Source organism: Toxotes jaculatrix, chromosome 5 (genome assembly GCF_017976425.1).
Source record: "Toxotes jaculatrix isolate fToxJac2 chromosome 5, fToxJac2.pri, whole genome shotgun sequence".
Taxonomy (NCBI): Eukaryota; Metazoa; Chordata; class Actinopteri; family Toxotidae; genus Toxotes; species Toxotes jaculatrix.
The window spans coordinates 17,870,937-17,898,340 of NC_054398.1; the positions used below are offsets into that span (position 1 = coordinate 17,870,937).

Here is a 27,404-nt window from a genome sequence, read left to right on the forward strand (position 1 = left end):
ACAAGAACCGCCCCCGGAACGTCTTCCTGTGACGTCGGTTTGATCAGCCAATCAGAGCCCAGACGTTGTTTCGGTGCAAATTTCAAACGTCGTCGAGTCGACAAACGGAACGGCAGCCGGACAACCGTCGAAAGGTCTCTTTCGCGTCAAAGAAGATTGTTTTTTTTTTTTTTAATTAAAATTTTAGCTCTCCGCGGTGGCATCATGAGAGTGAGGTTAGTTGTTTACATCTTAATTAATTGGAGCCTCAGGTGTTTACGTTAACAACGGTATATTCGGTTAGAAAACTTGTTTCCTGATTAGCCAGTTGACTTTAGATAGAGCTAACGCACGCAGCTTGCATCACAGCTGTGGCAGAGTAGCTGTCTGTACTTGCTGCAATGAGTCATTTTGAATGGTAATTGTGTTTTTCTGTTAATCTCGTGCTGGTCATAAACTATTTTTATTTAGCGTTACAACTAATGCTATACACAGCGTCAGCAGCTAGCTACTGTGAACAGCTCTATGCTAATAACAGGCCTGCTGCCCGAGCTAATACTGCACTGGTAACGGTCGTTTTAACTCCAGAGCACTGACCCACGCAAACACTTGTTTTTTTTCTTCCAGTGAGGTCCACGCAGCAGAGTCTGTTGCCTACCTCAACAGAGCACTGGTCAGGTTGCAGGACATTTGGGAAGAAATCGGGATTCCGGAGGAGCAGCGCTTACAGAGAACCAATGATGTCCACAAGCACATTAAAGTGAGTCTCACATGAATTCAAATTAAAGTCTCGTTGTTAACATTACAGAACCAACCAAATAACCTTGTCCTGCAGGGTTTGCTGGACCTGATGATCGCTGAGGAGGAAGAGCTGAAAAAGAGATTAGTAAAAAGCATAGAGTCCTGTCGCAAGGAACTTAACAATTTGTGCGCTGAACTTCAGCTGCCCCCCTTTGAGGTACAGTTGAGTTCAATAAATATGTTATTATTTTCTTTTCATCTGAAAAAATTGGTAATGTGTTTGGACTAACTCTCTGGATTTTATCCAAAGGAGGAGGAAGGCTGCACTATGTTGCAGATGGAGAAAAACAGCCGCACACGCCTGGAGGTGATGAAAGAGCACAAGAAGCAAAGAATGGAAGAGCTTAAAGGCCTCATTGTCAAAGACCGTGAGCTGTGTGATATTATGTGCACTACCCCCTTTTCCATTGACCAGGACTCCATCCCATCACTGAAGCAACTAGAGACATATCATGCCTACCTTGATGATCTGACCAAAGAGAAGGTTTTACTGTTTTTCATTTTTCTTTCTCTTTTTTTATCTCTTTTGAAAAAAAAAAGGTTGTAACATGTTCTACTTGTAACTATCTTTCAGGAGCGTCGTCATAATGAATTTGTAAGCATAAAGAGGGAGATTATTGCATGCATGGATGATCTGGAGCAGAGCCCGGAGACCAGTTTTGAGATGGATGTGATGTGTGAAGATGAGGAGGCATTTTGTCTGTCAAATGACAACATTGCTGCTCTTAGACTACTCCTCAGTCAGGTGATTTTGTAATATTTGCATCTAGGTGTTTTTTAATTTAATGATATGATTTTGACATTCTCTGCTATCACATATTACATCATTTTATGGTGGATGTGTTATTTCCTTCCAGTTACAAGAACGCAAAGCTGAGAATGAGCTGCGTTGTTCAGCTTTACGCACAAAGATCCAGGAGCTGTGGGAAAGACTTCAGGTTCCCCAAGAGGAGAGGGGAGCACTCTCAGAGCATATGGTCAAGTCAAAGAAGAAAAACATCGAGGCAGTAAGAAATCGTTCCTTATGTGGTCTTTACCTTACTGATAAGTGATTTCAGACAATACAGTAGTGTGTTGTTTCACAAAGCACCCCTAACCCTTCCATAACAAGTTGTAATAGTATGTATTTTGTGTTCCCAGCTCCAGACTGAGGTCCAGCGCCTAGAAGTGCTGAAAATGCAGAGCCTTAAAAGTATCATTGAGGCCATCAGAGCTGAGATTGCCCTTTTCTGGGAGAGATGCTTCTACAGCCAAGAACAGCAACAGGCCTTTGTTCCATATCATAATGGTGAGTGGTTGTTGTTTAATCACTAAGTTCTTACACTGAATCCATGTAGTTAATCATCACAAAGGAGGGGGTCTCGGTCCATGTTTTCTTCCAACAGACAATTTCACTGAGGAGCTTCTCAACCTGCATGAGGCTGAAGTCAAGACACTGAAGAAGTATTACGAGGACCACAGAGAACTTTTTGAGGGAGTCACAAAATGGCAGGAGAACTGGACCTTGTACTTGGAACTTGACGTAAGTATTGATTTCATGAATGTAGTGGGGAAGCGTTTAAAACAAACTTTTCTTGATGTGGTAACGTGTGTGGATCTATGTGTTTCTCATCTCAGAAAAAGGCTAATGACCCTGCAAGGTTCAACAACAGAGGAGGGAACCTTCTGAAAGAAGAGAAGCAGAGAGCTGACCTGCAGAAAAGTTTGCCTAAGGTGAGGAAATATTTGAAAGTGAATCTTATACTCACATATTCTGGTTGTTCAGTAAATAGAAAACAGAATTGCTATTGTAAGCTGCTTGCAAGATAAGCTGTTATATAAAATCAACAATAATGATGATAATAATAACATTAAAGCAAACAGAGCTCTGGTATCAGAATAGCATCAGTATCGGCAGATATCCAAATTCAGGTATCGGATCGGAAGTGAAAAAATGTGGATCGGTGCACCGCTAAAATGAGCTCAAGAAATCAGGAGTGGAAACAGCTGAGGTTATTGATGCATTACCAGCTTTGGCCAGCAGAGGGGGGTATTAAAACATTAATTATTTCTGTCTGTATTTCTGTGCATTTGATTTTGCTACTTGTTCACCAGATTTTGACAAAGGAATGGCATTTCAGAAGTTGGACTCTTATGTAATGTTGACATGGTGACACATGCTGACACTCTGTTAACGTGGCAACTGTGTGAAACACGTTTTCCTATTTCCAGCTGGAAAAGAGTCTGAAGGCCCAAATTGATGCCTGGGAGCAGGAGCACAGCAAGGAGTTCCTGGTGAATGGACAGAAATTTCTTGACTATGTGCAGCAGCAGTGGGATCACCACCACACTGAAAAGGAGAAAGAGAAACTGGAAAGGGTATGTTCTATTGTTGCTTTGATTTATTCTCTTAAATTTCCCCATTTTAACAAAAGTTTTGTGCATATGATATTACATTATTTTTGTGTGAAATAGCAACTGAAGAAAACTAAACAGACTCAAGAGGACATGCTATATGGAACAGCAGTGAGGACACCATCCAAAAGGCGGATAGCAGGGACTCCCACACCTGGAAAAGTGAGAAAGGTGAGACACTGCTGCCTATTCATCAGCCTTATTGTGTGTGACTGTTGAATGTGCATTGACAATGAGTAAACCTGGGTGAGTGAAAAATAAGTTGACCCATCTTTCTGCTTCTATTCACTTAGCTCAATGGCACCTCGACCATGTCCACTCCCAACAGCTTCCTTAGTTCAGGCCTTGGTGGAACCATTTGCCAGTCCTCCATCCAGAAACCTCCTCTGTCTGCCAGCAAGGTACGTTCACTGTCGTCCGCAGACCATGAAGCGTAAATGGGTTAGAACTGTATCTGACCTGCTAGTTCTGAATCCCTTCATTTTGAGAGTGTGGTTAGGCAGGGTGGATATTATCTGCACTTTTGTTTAACTTTCAAATGAGTGATCAGGACAGTTTAATTCCCCTGTATGCGTAACTGGTTATATCTTCTCACTACAGTGCTGGTCATTAGTTGAGTTAACTGACTGACTCCTGATTTCTACTTAAAGCGGAAATGCTCTTAGGGTTAGCGGTGAGGTCAGACAATACACTACTAATGTAAGACCCCGTATAACGATCACCTTAATGATTAAATAGTGCAAGCTGATTTGTCAGCATAAAAAGCTGTATGTCAGTAGTATATGATACATGACGATTCTTAAAGCACTGGAAATTTCTACTTAATGTTGCAGATACGCAGGACTGTACTTGAACATGTCCTGAGAATGGGTGATGCAGTAGTTTTTGGTTTTTATCAGAATGTGCTAGTGTGTATTTTTGATTAAGGGGTCCCCCCTCCCCATTTTTTTTTCCTCCCCCACAATCACAGTCTGAAATTAAGATGAAAGAGTTGGCGAAAGAAAAAAACACATCATCATTCTAGCTGGTCTTGTTGTAGGGTCTTGGCCTGCGAACCCCTGGACATGGAAAGACTCCTCGTGCACTAGACCGGAACAAGGAAAACATCTCCCATCTTAATAGAAATACTCCAAGTGGCACACTAAGGTCTCAGGATACTCAAGATCACACCATCACCTTTAACTCTATTGCTGGCTCCTATTCGGAATTTGCGGTAAATGAGGTTTTGCATCTGTTCAGTCCTTAACTACAATAGGTCCTACAATATTAAATTACAGTCTCACTCAAATTTTCCTGGATGACTTCAGTACCACGAAGCAATATTCTTTTTTAAAAATCTTTTGGGGTTATATAGTCGACCCAGTACATTTTATGGCTTGCCATATAAAACCATTCAAATGTATTTATTTATTTATTTTTTGAGTTTTGAAACTAGGCAAAAGATCGTCTTTTTGTAAGATGACGGGATTGGCAGCACGATGACAAAACTTGATTAAAAGCTTTGAGCCGTCTTTTTACTGTTTTGATGGCTGTGCAGTAAAAATGTTGGTAATTATGAAATGGAGCAACAAAAACAAAAGGACGCATATGTTTGCCAAGGCTGCATAATGCACTGTATTTATTTAAATATAAAAACGGTTTAGAGACTTATCATCTGCAACAAAATTCACAGAGATAGACAGTACATTCCTGTAAGTACTGACGTACCAAAAACTCAATAACTTGTTCTTTGGGCCACAGCTTTCACCACGCTACTTTTATATCTGGACATCATAACATTAACAAAAAAAAAACATTTTTTCCAAAATGAATATATACAGCTGCATTTCATATTACCACATCACATGCTAACACTGTGAATGCTAACACATTGTCTTGTTATTCAGTTATTTGACTTTAACATTTTAACACGTTTAATGTGAACAGAGATGCTGACCGACACTGATCATTTTTCTTTACAGAGAGACCTCACGAAGGCTTCTAAATCGAATGTGAAGTCAGGACTGCTGAATTCCACCGTCAGTCATCAGTGATGGTTCAGTGGAGCTGCTCTGCCACCGGGAGTCATCCAGCTCAGCGGTAGTTTGGTGTTGTTTTGGGGTTTTTTTGTTTTTGTTTTTTTTTTTTTTTTCTTTTTTAGTGGACAACAGGGAACTTTAATGTAAATTTCTTACAAAAAATGTAAATATTTTAATCTGTGTGAGCATTTTGATACTACATTCTGATTCTGTTTTTGTAAGGGTTTATTTCAGAGTCACTGCTGGAGCAGTGTTCTCTGCTGTAAGTATTTTTGTGGCAATTTCATGATATTCACACCATAGCCATTTTGGATTTTTGACATTTTTCTTCTGGGTGTACAGCCTTTTTAAGTCAAATGTTATTAACCCTATTTAGAGCACTACCTTTAGTACTGTAGCAGTTAGCCAATGCACCAAGTTTTTCTTCCTCCAGCTGGAATGACAGCTAAATTTGTTCTTCAGAAACTAAATATTGAGTGCTTTTTAAAATCAAGCTGTAAATAAACGTTTTAAAAAAACGTTCATCCTTATTAAGTCTTACTGTTTATTGTCCTGTCTAATCTTTAATTATACATCTATGTTTTCATCCTAGCCTCTAAATTGAGTTGCACGGGTTTTATGTTAATTCTGAGAAATTAGAAGGCAGTTTCTGTTAAGTATTACATTTTGACCACATATTGTATCTAGTAGATTTTACATGCTGTAGATGTGAAAATAACCCTTTAGGAAGATGGTCTGTTTAAGCCATGCGTGTCATGAGTTCTTCAAGAGCCCTCTCACGGTGATTTCCATGAACAAGTAGCACTTCTTTGATTGCACTTTGCTGGAAACCCATCTCATTAAACTGAGTCAGGAGGCGCAGGAACTCAGCCGCCTAAAATAAAAAATATTTTTTTAAAAAGTGTTAATACACATCATGTTGTGCCAAAAAGCATATGGCTGTGGTTCATTATCATTAGATGAGTAAATCACCTTGCTCTCACAGTTCTGAAACATCTCCAACGCTTCCTCCACCTGTGCTTCATCGTATCCCAGTTCACACAGGCGGTCGCTGGCAACCAGGTATTTCAGGATCTGTCGATAAAAGGACAAATAATTACGAGAATAGTACAGTAAAACACAACACAAGTTAGATTTCTTGGTAAGCTGAGATAAAATACCTTCATACCACTTTAAGTACGTTTATAGGGCTGTGGGGCTTTAAAAATGGTGTAAATAAGACTGGGTTGCCAAGTTGCCCACATATAAATAAAGGAACCATTTTGTTCGTGCAGTTCCTCTGCCAGCATGCTTTGTCTTTTCAGCCAGTGTTCAGATTTAAATGTTTTATGGCTTATTGTAATGTGCATGGTTTTTTTTTATAATTAGCCATCAAACCTGCATTTAATGAAAGCAACTCAAAAGTAATTTGTTTATGCATTATCAGCAGTGGTGGAAGAAGTATTCAGATGTTTTTATGTAAGTAAAACTACCAGTACTACAATGTAGAAATACTTGATTACAAGTTCAAAAGTCCTGCATTCACAACTTTACTGAAGTAAAAGTACATAAGTACTAAAAATAGAAGGACTGCTTATACACAATAGCCCATTTCATAATGTTTTTTATATTACTGGATTATAATTATTGATGCTTTTAATACGTAAGCATCACTTTCTTCTTGTAGCTGGCAAGCAACTAATAAACGAAGATATCAAATAAACAGAGTAAAAACTACAATATTTAAACATAAAGGTGAAGTAGCAATACACAATGGAAATATGCAAGTACAGATACCTCAAAATTGTACTTAAGTTCAGTACTTGAGTAATAGTACTTAGTTATTTTCCACCACTGATTATCAGAGATTATAAATCATTAAACGGGTATTGATTAACAATTTCTGAACCCAAAGTAGTGCCTACCTTCTCTGGGGTGCTATAGCCTGTCTTCTGCAGAGCCAGAATGGCTGTGCGTAGGGGGTAGCCATTCTCTGTGATGGTTTCAAGTAGCTCCCTCTCTTCCTGGCTGAGTGCTGACAACAGCTCTGTTGCTGAGTCAAAGAAAACTCCACGAGAGCTACCAGTCCTCAAGACCTGATGAAGAAAGTATTGTGCGATATGAAAAGTAAGTAGAACAATAGATAAAGGTTTGACAAATATTCTCCTCTGAGACACTGACTGAAAGTAAAAATAACCTTCTGTCTGCGGTTTTTGACAACAGGCCCGGCAGAGGAGGGTCGTTGCTGCTGCAGTCTGAATGGAGAAGGGCCAGCAGGTGGTATATTTTGGGAGAACTTTCTGCCCACAGAGCCCAGTGAACGCTGCCTCTTCTTGCCGTTCTTCTGTCCGTGGGGAAGGGGGCTGGCCTGCTCTGACCTGTGCTGCTCCAGTGCTCGCAGAGGTTGTTTGCAGTCTTGGAGGGAAGGTAACGTGCCCCTATGGCCCCTATGGCTCTTAGGCGAGTCAGGCTTACAGTGGTGAGTAGAAGGACCAAGGTGCATTTCTTTGACTCTGGAGACTGGGTCTTTGGGTGCAGCGCTCCGGGGCCGATCTCTGCTCTTAACAGGGCGAGGTGCATCTTCAGTTGAGGAGCCTTCATTATCTTCGCAGTAACCGTCTTCATCCTCTGAGTCAGATATGAGGAACCTGACAGTGCGATGGTGCAAAAAGCGGGTGTCTGCAGAGTTCAGGCTGTGACTGCGGGGCCGAAGACTCAGGGCCCATGGGTCGCTGCCCCTGCGACTGGCCCTGCGAGTCTCCTGAGGGCTGCTAAACATCAGACAGTAAGGGGGACAGGATGGGGTCTGGCAGACCGGCTGCTGCCCACATAAAATCCATTTTTCCAGGTTGAATCCATACTGCAGAGAAAACAAACAAACAAAAATTTTAAGCAAGTGATCAAATTAGGGATGGGGCCAATCCGTATCAGGTTCCAATACAAACATAATTAACGGATCGGAAATTTTTGATCCAACCTACGGAGATTTCTGAACCATGAAGCATTTCTGTGCTTTAATGTTTTCTGGTGAAATGTCATAAAAAAACGTCATAGTATAGTAAGGCTTCAAAATATGCCAAAAAAAGTCATATTTTAGTAAGACCTCAAAATGTCATAAAAATCGCCATAGTATAGTAAGGCTTCAAAATATGCCAAAAATGTCATATTTTTGTAAGACCTCAAAATGACATAAAACACGTCATAGTATACTAAGGCGTCAAAATCGGCCAAAAAAAGTCAAAATTTTTGTATGACCTCAAAATGTCATAAAAAACGTCATAGTATAGTAAGGCGTCAAAATCGGCCAAAAAAAAGTCAAAATTTTTGTATGACCTCAAAATGTCATAAAAAACGTCATAGTATAGTAAGGCGTCAAAATCGGCCAAAAAAAGTCAAAAAATTTTTTGACCTCAAAATGTCATAAAAAAAAGTCATAGTATAGTAAGGCGGCAAAATCGGCCATTAAAATTAAATAATTTTATTGACCTGAAAATGTCATAAAATACGTCATAGTATAGTAAGGCGTCAAAATCGGCCAAAAAAAGTCAAAATTTTTTTTGACCTGAAAATGTCATAAAGAACGTCATAGTATAGTAAGGCGTCAAAATCGGCCAAAAAAGTCAAAATTTTTTTTGACCTGAAAATGTCATAAAAAACGTCATAGTATAGTAAGGCGTCAAAATCGGGCAAAAAAAAGTCAAAAAATTTTTTGATCTCAAAATTTCATAAAAAACGTCATAGTATAGTAAGGTGTTTATTTCGGCCAAAAAAAGTCAAAATTTTTTTTGACCTTAAAATGTCATAAAAAGCGTCATAGTATAGTAAGGCGTTTTTTTTGGGCCAAAAAAATTCAAACATTTTTTTTTTCAAAAAATTTTTTGACCTCAAAATGTCATAAAAAAACGTCATAGTATAGTAAGGCGGCAAAATCGGACAAAAAAAGTCAAAACATTTTTTGACCTCAAAATGTCATTAAAAAAGTCATAGTATAGTAAGGCGTCAAAATCGGCCATTAAAATTAAATAATATTATTGACCTGAAAATGTCATAAAATACGTCATAGTATAGTAAGGCGTCAAAATCGGCCAAAAAAAGTCAAAATTTTTTTTGACCTGAAAATGTCATAAAGAACGTCATAGTATAGTAAGGCGTCAAAATCGGCCAAAAAAGTCAAAAATTTTTTTGACCTGAAAATGTCATAAAAAACGTCATAGTATAGTAAGGCGTCAAAATCGGGCAAAAAAAAGTCAAAAAATTTTTTGATCTCAAAATTTCATACAAAACGTCATAGTATAGTAATGTGTTTTTTCGGCCAAAAAAAGTCAAAATTTTTTTTGACCTTAAAATGTCATAAAAAGCGTCAAAGTATAGTAAGGCGTTTTTTTTTTGGGCCAAAAAAATTCAAAGATTTTTTTTTTCTAAAATTTTTTTGACCTCAAAATGTCATAAAAAACGTCATAGTATAGTAAGGTGGCAAAATCGGCCTAAAAAAGTCAAAAAAAATTTTGACCTCAAAATGTCATAAAAAACGTCATAGTATAGTAAGGCGTCAAAATCGGCCAAAAAAGTCAAAAATTTTTTTGACCTGAAAATGTCATAAAAAACGTCATAGTATAGTAAGGCGTCAAAATCGGGCAAAAAAAAGTCAAAAAATTTTTTGATCTCAAAATTTCATACAAAACGTCATAGTATAGTAATGTGTTTTTTTCGGCCAAAAAAAGTCAAAATTTTTTTTGACCTTAAAATGTCATAAAAAGCGTCAAAGTATAGTAAGGCGTTTTTTTTTTTGGGCCAAAAAAATTCAAAGATTTTTTTTTTCTAAAATTTTTTTGACCTCAAAATGTCATAAAAAACGTCATAGTATAGTAAGGTGGCAAAATCGGCCTAAAAAAGTCAAAAAAAAATTTTGACCTCAAAATGTCATAAAAAACGTCATAGTATAGTAAGGCGCCAAAATCGGACAAAAAAAGTCAAAAATTTTTTTGACCTCAAAATGTCATAAAAAACGTCATAGTATAGTAAGGCGTCAAAATCGGACAAAATAAGTCAAAAATTTTTTTGACCTCAAAATGTCATAAAAAGCGTCATAGTATAGTAAGGCGTCAAAATCGGCCAAAAAAAGTCAAAAATTTTTTTGACCTCAAAATGTCATAAAAAGCGTCATAGTATAGTAAGGCGTTTTTTTTGGGCCAAAAAAATTCAAAAATTTTTTTTTTCAAAAATTTTTTTGACCTCAAAATGTCATAAAAAACGTCATAGTATAGTAAGGCGGCAAAATTGGACAAAAAAAGTCAAGAAAATTTTTGACCTCAAAATGTCATAAAAAGCGTCATAGTATAGTAAGGCGTCAAAATCGGACAAAAAAAGTCAAAATTTTTTTTGAGCTCAAAATGTCATAAAAAAACGTCATAGTATAGTAAGGCGTCAAAATCGGGCAAAAAAAGTCAACATTTTTTTTGACCTCAAAATGTCATAAAAAGCGTCATAGTGTAGTAAGGCGTTTTTTTTGGGCCAAAAAAATTCAAAAATTTTTTTTTTCAAAAATTTTTTTGACCTCAAAATGTCATAAAAAAACGTCATAGTATAGTAAGGCGTGAAAATCGGACAAAAAAAGTCAAAAATTTTTTTGACCTCAAAATGTCATAAAAAACGTCATAGTATAGTAAGGCGTTTTTTTCGGGCAAAAAAAGTCAAAATTTTTTTTGACCTCAAAATGTCATAAAAAACGTCATAGTATAGTAAGGCGTCATATTCGGGCAAAAAAAGTCAAATTTTTTTTTGACCTCAAAATGTCATAAAAAACGTCATAGTATAGTAAGCCGTCAAATTCGGGCAAAAAAAGTCAACATTTTTTTTGACCTCAAAATGTCATAAAAAAACGTCATAGTATAGTAAGGCGTCAAATTCGGGCAAAAAAAGTCAACATTTTTTTTGACCTCAAAATGTCATAAAAAACGTCATAGTATAGTAAGGCGTTTTTTTCGACCAAAAAAAGTCAAAAAATTTTTTGACCTGAAAATGTCATAAAAAACGTCATAGTATAGTAAGGCGTCAAAATCGGGCAAAAAAAGTCAACATTTTTTTTGACCTCAAAATGTCATAAAAAACGTCATAGTATAGTATGGCGTTTTTTTCGGGCAAAAAAAGTCAAAAATTTTTTTGACCTCAAAATGTCATAAAAAAACGTCATAGTATAGTAAGGCGTCAAAATCGGGCAAAAAAAGTCACAAATTTTTTTGACCTCAAAATGTCATAAAAAAAGTCATATTATAGTAGGGCGTGAAAATCGGGCAAAAAAAGACAAAATTTTTTTTGACCTCAAAATGTCATAAAAAACGTCATAGTATAGTAAGGCGTTTTTTTCGGCCAAAAAAAGTCAAAAAATTTTTTGACCTCAAAATGTCATAAAAAGCGTCATAGTATAGTAATGCGTGAAAATCGGACAAAAAAACTCAAAAATTTTTTTGACCTCAAAATGTCATAAAAAACGTCATAGTATAGTAAGGCGTCAAAATCGGACAAAAAAAGTCAAAATTTTTTTTGAGCTCAAAATGTCATAAAAAAACGTCATAGTATAGTAAGGCGTGAAAATCGGACAAAAAAAGTCAAAATTTTTTTTGACCTCAAAATGTCATAAAAAAGGTCATAGTATAGTAAAGCGTCAAAATCGGACAAAAAAAGTCAAAATTTTTTTTGACCTCAAAATGTCATAAAAAACGTCATAGTATAGTATGGCGTTTTTTTCGGGAAAAAAAAAGTCAAAAGTTTTTTTGACATCAAAAAAAGTCAAAATTTTTTTTGAGCTCAAAATGTCATAAAAAACGTCATAGTATAGTAAGCCGTTTTTTTCGGGCAAAAAAAGTCAAAAATTTTTTTGACCTCAAAATGTCATAAAAAGCGTCATAGTATAGTAATGCGTGAAAATCGGACAAAAAAACTCAAAAATTTTTTTGACCTCAAAATGTCATAAAAAACGTCATAGTATAGTAAGGCGTCAAAATCGGACAAAAAAAGTCAAAATTTTTTTTGAGCTCAAAATGTCATAAAAAAACGTCATAGTATAGTAAGGCGTCAAAATCGGGCAAAAAAAGTCAACATTTTTTTTGACCTCAAAATGTCATAAAAAGAGTCATAGTGTAGTAAGGCGTTTTTTTGGGCCAAAAAAATTCAAAAATTTTTTTTTTCAAAAATTTTTTTGACCTCAAAATGTCATAAAAAACGTCATAGTATAGTAAGGCGTCAAAATCAGGCAAAAAAATTCAAAATTTTTTTTGACCTCAAAATGTCATAAAAAACGTCATAGTATAGTAAGGCGTTTTTTTCGACCAAAAAAAGTCAAAAAATTTTTTGACCTCAAAATGTCATAAAAAACGTCATAGTATAGTAAGGCGTGAAAATCAGACAAAAAAAGTCAAAATTTTTTTTGACCTCAAAATGTCATAAAAAACGTCATAGTATAGTAAGGCGTTTTTTTCGACCAAAAAAAGTCAAAAAATTTTTTGACCTCAAAATGTCATAAAAAACGTCATAGTATAGTATGGCGTTTTTTTTCGGGCAAAAAAAGTCAAACGTTTTTTTGACCTCAAAATGTCATAAAAAACGTCATAGTATAGTAAGGCGTCAAAATCGGGCAAAAAAAGTCAAAATTTTTTTTGACCTCAAAATGTCATAAGAAAGGTCATAGTATAGTAAGGCGTCAAAATCGGACAAAAAAAGTCAAAATTTTTTTTGACCTCAAAATGTCATAAAAAACGTCATAGTATAGTATGGCGTTTTTTTCGGGCAAAAAAAGTCAAAATTTTTTTTGACCTCAAAATGTCATAAAAAACGTCATAGTATAGTAAGGCGTCAAAATCGGCCAAAAAAAGTCAAAATTTTTTTTGACCTCAAAATGTCATAAAAAACATCATAGTATAGTAAGGCGTGAAAATCGGACAAAAAAAGTCAAAATTTTTTTTGACCTCAAAATGTCATAAAAAACGTCATAGTATAGTATGGCGTCAAAATCGGACAAAAAAAGTCAAAATTTTTTTTGACCTCAAAATGTCATAAAAAACTTCATAGTATAGTATGGCGTTTTTTTCGGCCAAAAAGAGTCAAAAATTTTTTTGACCTCAAAATGTCATAAAAAACGTCATAGTATAGTAAGGCGTGAAAATAGGACAAAAAAAGTCAAAATTTTTTTTGACCTCAAAATGTCATAAAAAACGTCATAGTATAGTATGGCGTTTTTTTCGACCAAAAAAAGTCAAAAAATTTTTTGACCTCAAAATGTCATAAAAAACGTCATAGTATAGTAAGGCGTTTTTTTCGGGCAAAAAAAGTCAAAAATTTTTTTGACCTCAAAATGTCATAAAAAACGTCATAGTATAGTAAGGCGTCAAAATCGGGCAAAAAAGTCAAAATTGTTTTTGACCTCAAAATGTCATAAAAAAAACGTCATAGTATAGCATGGCATTTTTTTCGGGCAAAAAAAGTCAAAATTTTTTTTGACCTCAAAATGTCATAAAAAACGTCATAGTATAGTAAGGCGTCAAAATCGGACAAAAAAAGTCAAAATTATTTTTTGACCTCAAAATGTCATAAAAAACGTCATAGTATAGTAAGGCGTCAAAATCGGGCAAAAAAAGTCAAAATTTTTTTTAACCTCAAAATGTCATAAAAAACGTCATAGTATAGTATGGCGTTTTTTTCGACCAAAAAAAGTCAAACCTTTTTTTGACATCAAAATGTCATAAAAAACCGTCATAGTATAGTATGGTGTTTTTTTTGGGCAAAAAAAGTCAAAAATTTTTTTGACCTCAAAATGTCATAAAAAACGTCATAGTATAGTAAGGCGTTTTTTTCGGGCAAAAAAAGTCAAAAAAATTTTTGACCTCAAAATGTCATAAAAAACGTCATAGTATAGTAAGGCGTCAAAATCGGACGAAAAAAGTCAAAAATTTTTTTGACCTCAAAATGTCATAAAAAACGTCATAGTATAGTAAGGCGTCAAAATCGGACAAAAAAAGTCAAAAAATTTTTTTGACCTCAAAATGTCATAAAAAACATCATAGTATAGCATGGCGTTTTTTTCGGTTAAAAAAAGTCAAAAATTTTTTTGACCTCAAAATGTCATAAAAAACGTCATAGTATAGCATGACGTTTTTTTCGGCCAAAAAAGTCAAAAAATTTTTTGACCTCAAAATGTCATAAAAAACGTCATAGTATAGTAAGGCGTCAAAATCGGCCAAAAAAAGTCAAAAATTTTTTGACCTCAAAATGTCATAAAAAACGTCATAGTATAGTATGGCGTTTTTTTCGACCAAAAAAAGTCAAAAAATTTTTTGACCTCAGAATGTCATAAAAAACGTCATAGTATAGTATGGCGTTTTTTTCGGGCAAAAAAAGTCAAAATTTTTTTTGACCTCAAAATGTCATAAAAAACGTCATAGTATAGTAAGGCGTCAAAATCGGCCAAAAAAAGTCAAAATTGTTTTTGACCTCAAAATGTCATAAAAAAAACGTCATAGTATAGCATGGCATTTTTTTCGGGCAAAAAAAGTCAAAATTTTTTTTGACCTCAAAATGTCATAAAAAACGTCATAGTATAGTAAGGCGTCAAAATCGGACAAAAAAAGTCAAAATTATTTTTTGACCTCAAAATGTCATAAAAAACGTCATAGTATAGTAAGGCGTCAAAATCAGACAAAAAAAGTCAAAAATTTTTTTGACCTCAAAATGTCATAAAAAACGTCATAGTATGGCGTTTTTTTCGGGCAAAAAAAGTCAAAAATTTTTTTGACCTCAAAATGTCATAAAAAACGTCATAGTATAGTATGGCGTTTTTTTCGGGCAAAAAAAGTCAAAAATTTTTTTGACCTCAAAATGTCATAAAAAACGTCATAGTATAGTAAGGCGTCAAAATCGGGCAAAAAAGTCAAAATTGTTTTTGACCTCAAAATGTCATAAAAAAAACGTCATAGTATAGCATGGCGTTTTTTTCGGGCAAAAAAAGTCAAAATTTTTTTTGACCTCAAAATGTCATAAAAAACGTCATAGTATAGTAAGGCGTCAAAATCGGACAAAAAAAGTCAAAATTATTTTTTGACCTCAAAATGTCATAAAAAACGTCATAGTATAGTAAGGCGTCAAAATCAGACAAAAAAAGTCAAAAATTTTTTTGACCTCAAAATGTCATAAAAAACGTCATAGTATGGCGTTTTTTTCGGGCAAAAAAAGACAAAATTTTTTTTGACCTCAAAATGTCATAAAAAACGTCATAGTATAGTAAGGCGTTTTTTTCGACCAAAAAAAGTCAAAAAAATTTTTGACCTCAAAATGTCATAAAAAACGTCATAGTATAGTAAGGCGTCAAAATCGGACGAAAAAAGTCAAAAATTTTTTTGACCTCAAAATGTCATAAAAAAACGTCATAGTATAGTAAGGCGTCAAAATCGGACAAAAAAAGTCAAAAATTTTTTTGACCTCAAAATGTCATAAAAAACATCATAGTATAGCATGGCGTTTTTTTCGGGCAAAAAAAGTCAAAATTTTTTTTGACCTCAAAATGTCATAAAAAACGTCATAGTATAGCATGGCGTTTTTTTCGGTTAAAAAAAGTCAAAAATTTTTTTGACCTCAAAATGTCATAAAAAACGTCATAGTATAGCATGACGTTTTTTTCGGCCAAAAAAGTCAAAAAATTTTTTGACCTCAAAATGTCATAAAAAACGTCATAGTATAGTAAGGCGTCAAAATCGGCCAAAAAAAGTCAAAAATTTTTTGACCTCAAAATGTCATAAAAAACGTCATAGTATAGTATGGCGTTTTTTTCGACCAAAAAAAGTCAAAAAATTTTTTGACCTCAGAATGTCATAAAAAACGTCATAGTATAGTATGGCGTTTTTTTCGGGCAAAAAAAGTCAAAATTTTTTTTGACCTCAAAATGTCATAAAAAACGTCATAGTATAGTAAGGCGTCAAAATCGGCCAAAAAAAGTTAAAATTTTTTTTGACCTCAAAATGTCATAAAAAACGTCATAGTATAGTATGGCGTTTCTTTCGGGCAAAAAAAGTCAAAAATTTTTTTGACCTCAAAATGTCATAAAAAACGTCATAGTATAGTAAGGCGTCAAAATCGGGCAAAAAAAGTCAAAATTGTTTTTGACCTCAAAATGTCATAAAAAAAACGTCATAGTATAGCATGGCGTTTTTTTCGGGCAAAAAAAGTCAAAAATTTTTTTGACCTCAAAATGTCAAAAAAAACGTCGTAGTATTGCATGGCGTTTTTTTCGGTCAAAAAAAGTCAAGATTTTTTTTGACCTCAAAATGTCATAAAAAACGTCATAGTATAGTAAGGCGTTTTTTTCGGGCAAAAAAAGTCAAAAAATTTTTTGACCTCAAAATGTCATAAAAAACGTCATAGTATAGTAAGGCGTCAAAATCGGACAAAAAAAGTCAAAATTATTTTTTGACCTCAAAATGGCATAAAAAACGTCATAGTATAGTAAGGCGTCAAAATCAGACAAAAAAAGTCAAAAATTTTTTTGACCTCAAAATGTCATAAAAAACGTCATAGTATGGCGTTTTTTTCGGGCAAAAAAAGTCAAAAATTTTTTTGACCTCAAAATGTCATAAAAAACGTCATAGTATAGTAAGGCGTGAAAATCGGGCAAAAAAAGTCAAAAATTTTTTTGACTTCAAAATGTCATAAAAAACGTCATAGTATAGTAAGGCGTGAAAATCGGGCAAAAAAAGTCAAAATTTTTTTGACCTCAAAATGTCATAAAAAACGTCATAGTATAGTATGGCGTTTTTTTTCGGCCAAAAAGAGTCAAAAATTTTTTTGACCTCAAAATGTCATAAAAAACGTCATAGTATAGTAAGGCGTTTTTTTCGACCAAAAAAAGTCAAACATTTTTTTGACCTCAAAATGTCATAAAAAACGTCATAGTATAGTATGGTGTTTTTTTCGGGCAAAAAAAGTCAAAAATTTTTTTGACCTCAAAATGTCATAAAAAACCGTCATAGTATAGTATGGTGTTTTTTTTGGGCAAAAAAAGTCAAAAATTTTTTTGACCTCAAAATGTCATAAAAAACGTCATAGTATAGTATGGCGTTTTTTTCGGGCAAAAAAAGACAAAATTTTTTTTGACCTCAAAATGTCATAAAAAACGTCATAGTATAGTAAGGCGTTTTTTTCGACCAAAAAAAGTCAAAAAAATTTTTGACCTCAAAATGTCATAAAAAACGTCATAGTATAGTAAGGCGTCAAAATCGGTCGAAAAAAGTCAAAAATTTTTTTGACCTCAAAATGTCATAAAAAACGTCATAGTATAGTAAGGCGTCAAAATCGGACAAAAAAAGTCAAAAATTTTTTTGACCTCAAAATGTCATAAAAAACATCATAGTAAAGCATGGCGTTTTTTTCGGGCAAAAAAAGTCAAAATTTTTTTTGACCTCAAAATGTCATAAAAAACGTCATAGTATAGCATGGCGTTTTTTTCGGTCAAAAAAAGTCAAAATTTTTTTTGACCTCAAAATGTCATAAAAAACGTCATAGTATAGCATGACGTTTTTTTCGGCCAAAAAAGTCAAAAAATTTTTTGACCTCAAAATGTCATAAAAAACGTCATAGTATAGTAAGGCGTCAAAATCGGCCAAAAAAAGTCAAAATTTTTTTGACCTCAAAATGTCATAAAAAACGTCATAGTATAGTATGGCGTTTTTTTCGGGCAAAAAAAGTCAAAAAATTTTTTGACCTCAGAATGTCATAAAAAACGTCATAGTATAGTATGGCGTTTTTTTCGGGCAAAAAAAGTCAAAATTTTTTTTGACCTCAAAATGTCATAAAAAACGTCATAGTATAGTATGGCGTTTTTTTCGACCAAAAAAAGTCACAAATTTTGTTGACCTCAAAATGTCATAAAAAACGTCATAGTATAGCATGGCGTTTTTTTCGGTCAAAAAAAGTCAACATTTTTTTTGACCTCAAAATGTCATAAAAAACGTCATAGTATAGCATGGCGTTTTTTTCGGCCAAAAAAGTCAAAAAAATTTTTGACCTCAAAATGTCATAAAAAACGTCATAGTATAGTAAGGCGTCAAAATCGGCCAAAAAAAGTCAAAATTTTTTTTGACCTCAAAATGTCATAAAAAACGTCATAGTATAGTATGGCGTGTTTTTCGACCAAAAAAAGTCAAAAAAATTTTTGACCTCAAAATGTCATAAAAAACGTCATAGTATAGTAACGCGTTTTTTTCGGGCAAAAAAAGTCAAAATTTTTTTTTGACCTCAAAATGTCATAAAAAACGTCATAGTATATTAAGGCGTTTTTTTCGGGCAAAAAAAGTCAAAATTTTTTTTGACCTGAAAATGTCATAAAATACTTCATAGTATAGTAAGGCGTCAGAATCGGCCAAAAAAAGTCAAAATTTTTTTTGACCTCAAAATGTCATTAAAAACCTCATAGTATATTAAGGCGTCAAAATCGGCCAAAAAAAATAAAAAATTTTTTTGACCTGAAAATGTCATAAAAAACGTCATAGTATAGTAAGGCGTCAAAATCGGCCAAAAAAAGTCAAAAAATTTTTTGACCTCAAAATGTCATAAAAAACGTCATAGTATAGTAAGGCGTCAAAATCGGGCAAAAAAAGTCATATTTTTGTATGACCTCAAAATGTCATAAAAAACGTCATAGTATAGTATGGCGTTTTTTTCGGGCAAAAAAAGTCAAAAATTTTTTTGACCTCAAAATGTCATAAAAAACGTCATAGTATAGTATGGCGTTTTTTTCGGGCAAAAAAAGTCAAAAATTTTTTTGACCTCAAAATGTCATAAAAAACGTCATAGTATAGTAAGGCGTCAAAATCGGGCAAAAAAGTCAAAATTGTTTTTGACCTCAAAATGTCATAAAAAAAACGTCATAGTATAGCATGGCGTTTTTTTCGGGCAAAAAAAGTCAAAATTTTTTTTGACCTCAAAATGTCATAAAAAACGTCATAGTATAGTAAGGCGTCAAAATCGGACAAAAAAAGTCAAAATTATTTTTTGACCTCAAAATGTCATAAAAAACGTCATAGTATAGTAAGGCGTCAAAATCAGACAAAAAAAGTCAAAAATTTTTTTGACCTCAAAATGTCATAAAAAACGTCATAGTATGGCGTTTTTTTCGGGCAAAAAAAGACAAAATTTTTTTTGACCTCAAAATGTCATAAAAAACGTCATAGTATAGTAAGGCGTTTTTTTCGACCAAAAAAAGTCAAAAAAATTTTTGACCTCAAAATGTCATAAAAAACGTCATAGTATAGTAAGGCGTCAAAATCGGACGAAAAAAGTCAAAAAATTTTTTGACCTCAAAATGTCATAAAAAAACGTCATAGTATAGTAAGGCGTCAAAATCGGACAAAAAAAGTCAAAAATTTTTTTGACCTCAAAATGTCATAAAAAACATCATAGTATAGCATGGCGTTTTTTTCGGGCAAAAAAAGTCAAAATTTTTTTTGACCTCAAAATGTCATAAAAAACGTCATAGTATAGCATGGCGTTTTTTTCGGTTAAAAAAAGTCAAAAATTTTTTTGACCTCAAAATGTCATAAAAAACGTCATAGTATAGCATGACGTTTTTTTCGGCCAAAAAAGTCAAAAAATTTTTTGACCTCAAAATGTCATAAAAAACGTCATAGTATAGTAAGGCGTCAAAATCGGCCAAAAAAAGTCAAAAATTTTTTGACCTCAAAATGTCATAAAAAACGTCATAGTATAGTATGGCGTTTTTTTTCGACCAAAAAAAGTCAAAAAATTTTTTGACCTCAGAATGTCATAAAAAACGTCATAGTATAGTATGGCGTTTTTTTCGGGCAAAAAAAGTCAAAATTTTTTTTGACCTCAAAATGTCATAAAAAACGTCATAGTATAGTAAGGCGTCAAAATCGGCCAAAAAAAGTCAAAATTTTTTTTGACCTCAAAATGTCATAAAAAACGTCATAGTATAGTATGGCGTTTCTTTCGGGCAAAAAAAGTCAAAAATTTTTTTGACCTCAAAATGTCATAAAAAACGTCATAGTATAGTAAGGCGTCAAAATCGGGCAAAAAAAGTCAAAATTGTTTTTGACCTCAAAATGTCATAAAAAACGTCATAGTATAGTAAGGCGTCAAAATCGGGCAAAAAAAGTCAAAAATTTTTTTGACCTCAAAATGTCATAAAAAACGTCATAGTATAGTAAGGCGTCAAAATCGGGCAAAAAAAGTCAAAATTGTTTTTGACCTCAAAATGTCATAAAAAACGTCATAGTATAGTATGGCGTTTTTTTCGGGCAAAAAAAGTCAAAATTTTTTTTGACCTCAAAATGTCATAAAAAACGTCATAGTATAGTAAGGCGTTTTTTTCGACCAAAAAAAGTCAAAAAAATTTTTGACCTCAAAATGTCATAAAAAACGTCATAGTATAGTATGGCGTTTTTTTCGACAAAAAAAAGTCAAAAATTTTTTTGACCACAAAATGTCCTAAAAAACGTCATAGTATAGTAAGGCGTTTTTTTCGACCAAAAAAAGGCAAAATTTTTTTTGACCTCAAAATGTCATAAAAAACGTCATAGTATAGTAAGGCGTCAAAATCGGGCAAAAAAAGTCAAAATTGTTTTTGACCTCAAAATGTCATAAAAAACGTCATAGTATAGTATGGCGTTTTTTTCGGGCAAAAAAAGTCAAAAATTTTTTTGACCTCAAAATGTCATAAAAAACGTCATAGTATAGTAAGGCGTCAAAATCGGACAAAAAAAGTCAAAATTATTTTTTGACCTCAAAATGTCATAAAAAACGTCATAGTATAGTAAGGCGTCAAAATCAGACAAAAAAAGTCAAAAATTTTTTTGACCTCAAAATGTCATAAAAAACGTCATAGTATGGCGTTTTTTTCGGGCAAAAAAAGTCAAAAATTTTTTTGACCTCAAAATGTCATAAAAAACGTCATAGTATAGTAAGGCGTGAAAATCGGGCAAAAAAAGTCAAAATTTTTTTTGACCTCAAAATGTCATAAAAAACGTCATAGTATAGTAAGGCATCAAAATCGGCCAAAAAAAGTCAAAATTTTTTTTGACCTCAAAATGTCATAAAAAACGTCATAGTATAGTATGGCGTTTTTTTCGGGCAAAAAAAGTCAAAAATTTTTTTGACCTCAAAATGTCATAAAAAACGTCATAGTATAGTAAGGCGTCAAAATCGGGCAAAAAAAGTCAAAATTGTTTTTGACCTCAAAATGTCATAAAAAACGTCATAGTATAGTATGGCGTTTTTTTCGGGCAAAAAAAGTCAAAAATTTTTTTGACCTCAAAATGTCATAAAAAACGTCATAGTATAGTAAGGCGTCAAAATCGGGCAAAAAAAGTCAAAATTTTTTTTGACCTCAAAATGTCATAAAAAACGTCATAGTATAGTAAGGCGTGAAAATCGGGCAAAAAAAGTCAAAATTTTTTTTGACCTCAAAATGTCATAAAAAACGTCATAGTATAGTAAGGCGTGAAAATCGGGCAAAAAAAGTCAAAATTTTTTTTGACCTCAAAATGTCATAAAAAACGTCATAGTATAGTATGGCGTTTTTTTCGGGCAAAAAAAGTCAAAAATTTTTTTGACCTCAAAATGTCATAAAAAACGTCATAGTATAGTAAGGCGTCAAAATCGGGCAAAAAAAGTCAAAATTGTTTTTGACCTCAAAATGTCATAAAAAAACGTCATAGTATAGCATGGCGTTTTTTTTCGGGCAAAAAAAGTCAAAATTTTTTTTGACCTCAAAATGTCATAAAAAACGTCATAGTATTGCATGGCGTTTTTTTCGGTCAAAAAAAGTCAAAATTTTTTTTGACCTCAAAATGTCATAAAAAACGTCATAGTATAGTATGACGTTTTTTTTCGGGCAAAAAAAGTCCAAATTTTTTTTGACCTCAAAATGTCATAAAAAACGTCATAGTATAGTAAGGCGTTTTTTTCGACCAAAAAAAGTCAAAAAATTTTTTGACCTCAAAATGTCATAAAAAACGTCATAGTATAGTATGGCGTTTTTTTCGACCAAAAAAAGTCAAAAATTTTGTTGACCTCAAAATGTCATAAAAAACGTCATAGTGTAGCATGGCGTTTTTTTCGGTCAAAAAAAGTCAACATTTTTTTTGACCTCAAAATGTCATAAAAAACGTCATAGTATAGCATGGCGTTTTTTTCGGCCAAAAAAGTCAAAAAAAATTTTGACCTCAAAATGTCATAAAAAACGTCATAGTATAGTAAGGCGTCAAAATCGGCCAAAAAAAGTCAAAATTTTTTTTGACCTCAAAATGTCATAAAAAACGTCATAGTATAGTATGGCGTGTTTTTCGACCAAAAAAAGTCAAAAAAATTTTTGACCTCAAAATGTCATAAAAAACGTCATAGTATAGTAACGCGTTTTTTTCGGGCAAAAAAAGTCAAAATTTTTTTTGACCTCAAAATGTCATTAAAAACCTCATAGTATAGTAAGGCGTCAAAATCGGCCAAAAAAAATAAAAAATTTTTTTGACCTCAAAATGTCATAAAAAACGTCATAGTATAGTAAGGCGTCAAAATCGGCCAAAAAAAGTCAAAAAATTTTTTGACCTCAAAATGTCATAAAAAACGTCATAGTATAGTAAGGCGTCAAAATCGGGCAAAAAAAGTCATATTTTTGTATGACCTCAAAATGTCATAAAAAACGTCATAGTATAGTATGGCGTTTTTTTCGGGCAAAAAAAGTCAAAATTTTTTTTGACCTCAAAATGTCATAAAAAACATCATAGTATAGTAAGGCGTTTTTTTCGACCAAAAAAAGTCAAAAAATTTTTTGACCTCAAAATGTCATAAAAAACGTCATAGTATAGTAAGGCGTCAAAATCGGGCAAAAAAAGTCAAAAATTTTTTTGACCTCAAAATGTCATAAAAAACGTCATAGTATAGTAAGGCGTCAAAATCGGGCAAAAAAAGTCAAAATTGTTTTTGACCTCAAAATGTCATAAAAAACGTCATAGTATAGTATGGCGTTTTTTTCGGGCAAAAAAAGTCAAAATTTTTTTTGACCTCAAAATGTCATAAAAAACGTCATAGTATAGTAAGGCGTCAAAATCGGCCAAAAAAAGTCAAAATTTTTTTTGACCTCAAAATGTCATAAAAAACGTCATAGTATAGTAAGGCGTCAAAATCGGCCAAAAAAAGTCAAAAAATTTTTTGACCTCAAAATGTCATAAAAAACGTCATAGTATAGTAAGGCGTCAAAATCGGGCAAAAAAAGTCATTTTTGTATGACCTCAAAATGTCATAAAAAACGTCATAGTATAGTATGGCGTTTTTTTCGGGCAAAAAAAGTCAAAAATTTTTTTGACCTCAAAATGTCATAAAAAACGTCATAGTATAGTATGGCGTTTTTTTCGGGCAAAAAAAGTCAAAAATTTTTTTGACCTCAAAATGTCATAAAAAACGTCATAGTATAGTAAGGCGTCAAAATCGGGCAAAAAAGTCAAAATTGTTTTTGACCTCAAAATGTCATAAAAAAAACGTCATAGTATAGCATGGCGTTTTTTTCGGGCAAAAAAAGTCAAAATTTTTTTTGACCTCAAAATGTCATAAAAAACGTCATAGTATAGTAAGGCGTCAAAATCGGACAAAAAAAGTCAAAATTATTTTTTGACCTCAAAATGTCATAAAAAACGTCATAGTATAGTAAGGCGTCAAAATCAGACAAAAAAAGTCAAAAATTTTTTTGACCTCAAAATGTCATAAAAAACGTCATAGTATGGCGTTTTTTTCGGGCAAAAAAAGACAAAATTTTTTTTGACCTCAAAATGTCATAAAAAACGTCATAGTATAGTAAGGCGTTTTTTTCGACCAAAAAAAGTCAAAAAAATTTTTGACCTCAAAATGTCATAAAAAACGTCATAGTATAGTAAGGCGTCAAAATCGGACGAAAAAAGTCAAAAATTTTTTTGACCTCAAAATGTCATAAAAAAACGTCATAGTATAGTAAGGCGTCAAAATCGGACAAAAAAAGTCAAAAATTTTTTTGACCTCAAAATGTCATAAAAAACATCATAGTATAGCATGGCGTTTTTTTCGGGCAAAAAAAGTCAAAATTTTTTTTGACCTCAAAATGTCATAAAAAACGTCATAGTATAGCATGGCGTTTTTTTCGGTTAAAAAAAGTCAAAAATTTTTTTGACCTCAAAATGTCATAAAAAACGTCATAGTATAGCATGACGTTTTTTTCGGCCAAAAAAGTCAAAAAAATTTTTGACCTCAAAATGTCATAAAAAACGTCATAGTATAGTAAGGCGTCAAAATCGGCCAAAAAAAGTCAAAAATTTTTTGACCTCAAAATGTCATAAAAAACGTCATAGTATAGTATGGCGTTTTTTTCGACCAAAAAAAGTCAAAAAATTTTTTGACCTCAGAATGTCATAAAAAACGTCATAGTATAGTATGGCGTTTTTTTCGGGCAAAAAAAGTCAAAATTTTTTTTGACCTCAAAATGTCATAAAAAACGTCATAGTATAGTAAGGCGTCAAAATCGGCCAAAAAAAGTCAAAATTTTTTTTGACCTCAAAATGTCATAAAAAACGTCATAGTATAGTATGGCGTTTTTTTCGACCAAAAAAAGTCAAAAAATTTTTTGACCTCAGAATGTCATAAAAAACGTCATAGTATAGTATGGCGTTTTTTTCGGGCAAAAAAAGTCAAAATTTTTTTTGACCTCAAAATGTCATAAAAAACGTCATAGTATAGTATGGCGTTTCTTTCGGGCAAAAAAAGTCAAAAATTTTTTTGACCTCAAAATGTCATAAAAAACGTCATAGTATAGTAAGGCGTCAAAATCGGGCAAAAAAAGTCAAAATTTTTTTTGACCTCAAAATGTCATAAAAAACGTCATAGTATAGTAAGGCGTGAAAATCGGGCAAAAAAAGTCAAAATTTTTTTTGACCTCAAAATGTCATAAAAAACGTCATAGTATAGCATGGCGTTTTTTTCGGGCAAAAAAAGTCAAAATTTTTTTTGACCTCAAAATGTCATAAAAAACGTCATAGTATAGTAAGGCGTCAAAATCGGACAAAAAAAGTCAAAATTATTTTTTGACCTCAAAATGTCATAAAAAACGTCATAGTATAGTAAGGCGTCAAAATCAGACAAAAAAAGTCAAAAATTTTTTTGACCTCAAAATGTCATAAAAAACGTCATAGTATGGCGTTTTTTTCGGGCAAAAAAAGACAAAATTTTTTTTGACCTCAAAATGTCATAAAAAACGTCATAGTATAGTAAGGCGTCAAAATCGGACGAAAAAAGTCAAAAATTTTTTTGACCTCAAAATGTCATAAAAAAACGTCATAGTATAGTAAGGCGTCAAAATCGGACAAAAAAAGTCAAAAATTTTTTTGACCTCAAAATGTCATAAAAAACGTCATAGTATAGTAAGGCGTCAAAATCGGGCAAAAAAAGTCAAAATTGTTTTTGACCTCAAAATGTCATAAAAAACGTCATAGTATAGTATGGCGTTTTTTTCGGGCAAAAAAAGTCAAAATTTTTTTTGACCTCAAAATGTCATAAAAAACGTCATAGTATAGTAAGGCGTTTTTTTCGACCAAAAAAAGTCAAAAAAATTTTTGACCTCAAAATGTCATAAAAAACGTCATAGTATAGTATGGCGTTTTTTTCGACAAAAAAAAGTCAAAAATTTTTTTGACCACAAAATGTCCTAAAAAACGTCATAGTATAGTAAGGCGTTTTTTTCGACCAAAAAAAGGCAAAAATTTTTTTGACCTCAAAATGTCATAAAAAACGTCATAGTATAGTAAGGCGTCAAAATCGGCCAAAAAAAGTCAAAATTTTTTTTGACCTCAAAATGTCATAAAAAACGTCATAGTATAGTAAGGCGTCAAAATCGGGCAAAAAAAGTCAAAATTGTTTTTGACCTCAAAATGTCATAAAAAACGTCATAGTATAGTATGGCGCTTTTTTCGGGCAAAAAAAGTCAAAAATTTTTTTGACCTCAAAATGTCATAAAAAACGTCATAGTATAGTAAGGCGTCAAAATCGGGCAAAAAAAGTCAAAATTGTTTTTGACCTCAAACTGTCATAAAAAAAACGTCATAGTATAGCATGGCGTTTTTTTCGGGCAAAAAAAGTCAAAATTTTTTTTGACCTCAAAATGTCATAAAAAACGTCATAGTATTGCATGGCGTTTTTTTCGGTCAAAAAAAGTCAAGATTTTTTTTGACCTCAAAATGTCATAAAAAACGTCATAGTATAGTAAGGCGTCAAAATCAGACAAAAAAAGTCAAAAATTTTTTTGACCTCAAAATGTCATAAAAAACGTCATAGTATGGCGTTTTTTTCGGGCAAAAAAAGTCAAAAATTTTTTTGACCTCAAAATGTCATAAAAAACGTCATAGTATAGTAAGGCGTGAAAATCGGGCAAAAAAAGTCAAAATTTTTTTTGACTTCAAAATGTCATAAAAAACGTCATAGTATAGTAAGGCGTGAAAATCGGGCAAAAAAAGTCAAAATTTTTTTGACCTCAAAATGTCATAAAAAACATCATAGTATAGCATGGCGTTTTTTTCGGGCAAAAAAAGTCAAAATTTTTTTTGACCTCAAAATGTCATAAAAAACGTCATAGTATAGCATGGCGTTTTTTTCGGTTAAAAAAAGTCAAAAATTTTTTTGACCTCAAAATGTCATAAAAAACGTCATAGTATAGCATGACGTTTTTTTCGGCCAAAAAAGTCAAAAAAATTTTTGACCTCAAAATGTCATAAAAAACGTCATAGTATAGTAAGGCGTCAAAATCGGCCAAAAAAAGTCAAAAATTTTTTGACCTCAAAATGTCATAAAAAACGTCATAGTATAGTATGGCGTTTTTTTCGACCAAAAAAAGTCAAAAAATTTTTTGACCTCAGAATGTCATAAAAAACGTCATAGTATAGTATGGCGTTTTTTTCGGGCAAAAAAAGTCAAAATTTTTTTTGACCTCAAAATGTCATAAAAAACGTCATAGTATAGTAAGGCGTCAAAATCGGCCAAAAAAAGTCAAAATTTTTTTTGACCTCAAAATGTCATAAAAAACGTCATAGTATAGTATGGCGTTTTTTTCGACCAAAAAAAGTCAAAAAATTTTTTGACCTCAGAATGTCATAAAAAACGTCATAGTATAGTATGGCGTTTTTTTCGGGCAAAAAAAGTCAAAATTTTTTTTGACCTCAAAATGTC

The 27,404-nt window shown here is 32.6% G+C and overlaps 2 protein-coding genes across 3 annotated transcripts in view; one reads left to right on the plus strand and one right to left on the minus strand.

Moving 5' to 3' along the window:
- The first annotated feature begins 80 nt into the window (after positions 1–80).
- LOC121181848 (protein regulator of cytokinesis 1-like) lies at positions 81–5,693 on the plus strand. 2 transcript variants are annotated; one of them, XM_041038034.1, is made up of 14 exons: positions 81–215; positions 607–739; positions 815–937; positions 1,031–1,264; positions 1,355–1,525; positions 1,638–1,787; positions 1,921–2,068; positions 2,166–2,302; positions 2,398–2,493; positions 2,992–3,138; positions 3,235–3,345; positions 3,468–3,575; positions 4,214–4,320; positions 5,136–5,693. In XM_041038034.1, exons 1-14 carry the CDS (start codon positions 205–207, stop codon positions 5,167–5,169), a joined length of 1,710 nt encoding a protein of 569 aa, XP_040893968.1. In that variant the 5' UTR covers positions 81–204; the 3' UTR covers positions 5,170–5,693. The 2 variants fall into 2 exon arrangements, with proteins under 2 accessions (XP_040893968.1, XP_040893967.1); XM_041038033.1 differs by having other exon boundaries at positions 4,214–4,387; positions 5,136–5,691.
- A 144-nt stretch (positions 5,694–5,837) lies between these two features.
- Positions 5,838–27,404, minus strand: part of LOC121181857 (ubiquitin-associated protein 1-like) — a 28,365-nt gene continuing 6,798 nt past the window's right edge. The window contains exons 3-6 of the mRNA XM_041038049.1: positions 7,369–8,031; positions 7,097–7,267; positions 6,165–6,266; positions 5,838–6,066 (exon numbers count right to left, since the gene is read on the minus strand). Coding sequence (XP_040893983.1) covers positions 5,932–6,066; positions 6,165–6,266; positions 7,097–7,267; positions 7,369–8,031 — 1,071 coding nt within the window. The 3' untranslated portion in view covers positions 5,838–5,931. The remainder of the gene's footprint in view (positions 6,067–6,164; positions 6,267–7,096; positions 7,268–7,368; positions 8,032–27,404) is intronic.

What these genes read in the sequence shown, in the direction of transcription:
- LOC121181848 (XM_041038033.1), top strand. An exon ending in AGAAGAAAAACATCGAGGCA is followed by an intron (nt 1,788 to 1,920) that starts GTAAGAAATCGT and finishes TTGTGTTCCCAG; the next exon opens with CTCCAGACTGAGGTCCAGCG. An exon ending in AGAAAGAGAAACTGGAAAGG is followed by an intron (nt 3,139 to 3,234) that starts GTATGTTCTATT and finishes TGTGTGAAATAG; the next exon opens with CAACTGAAGAAAACTAAACA.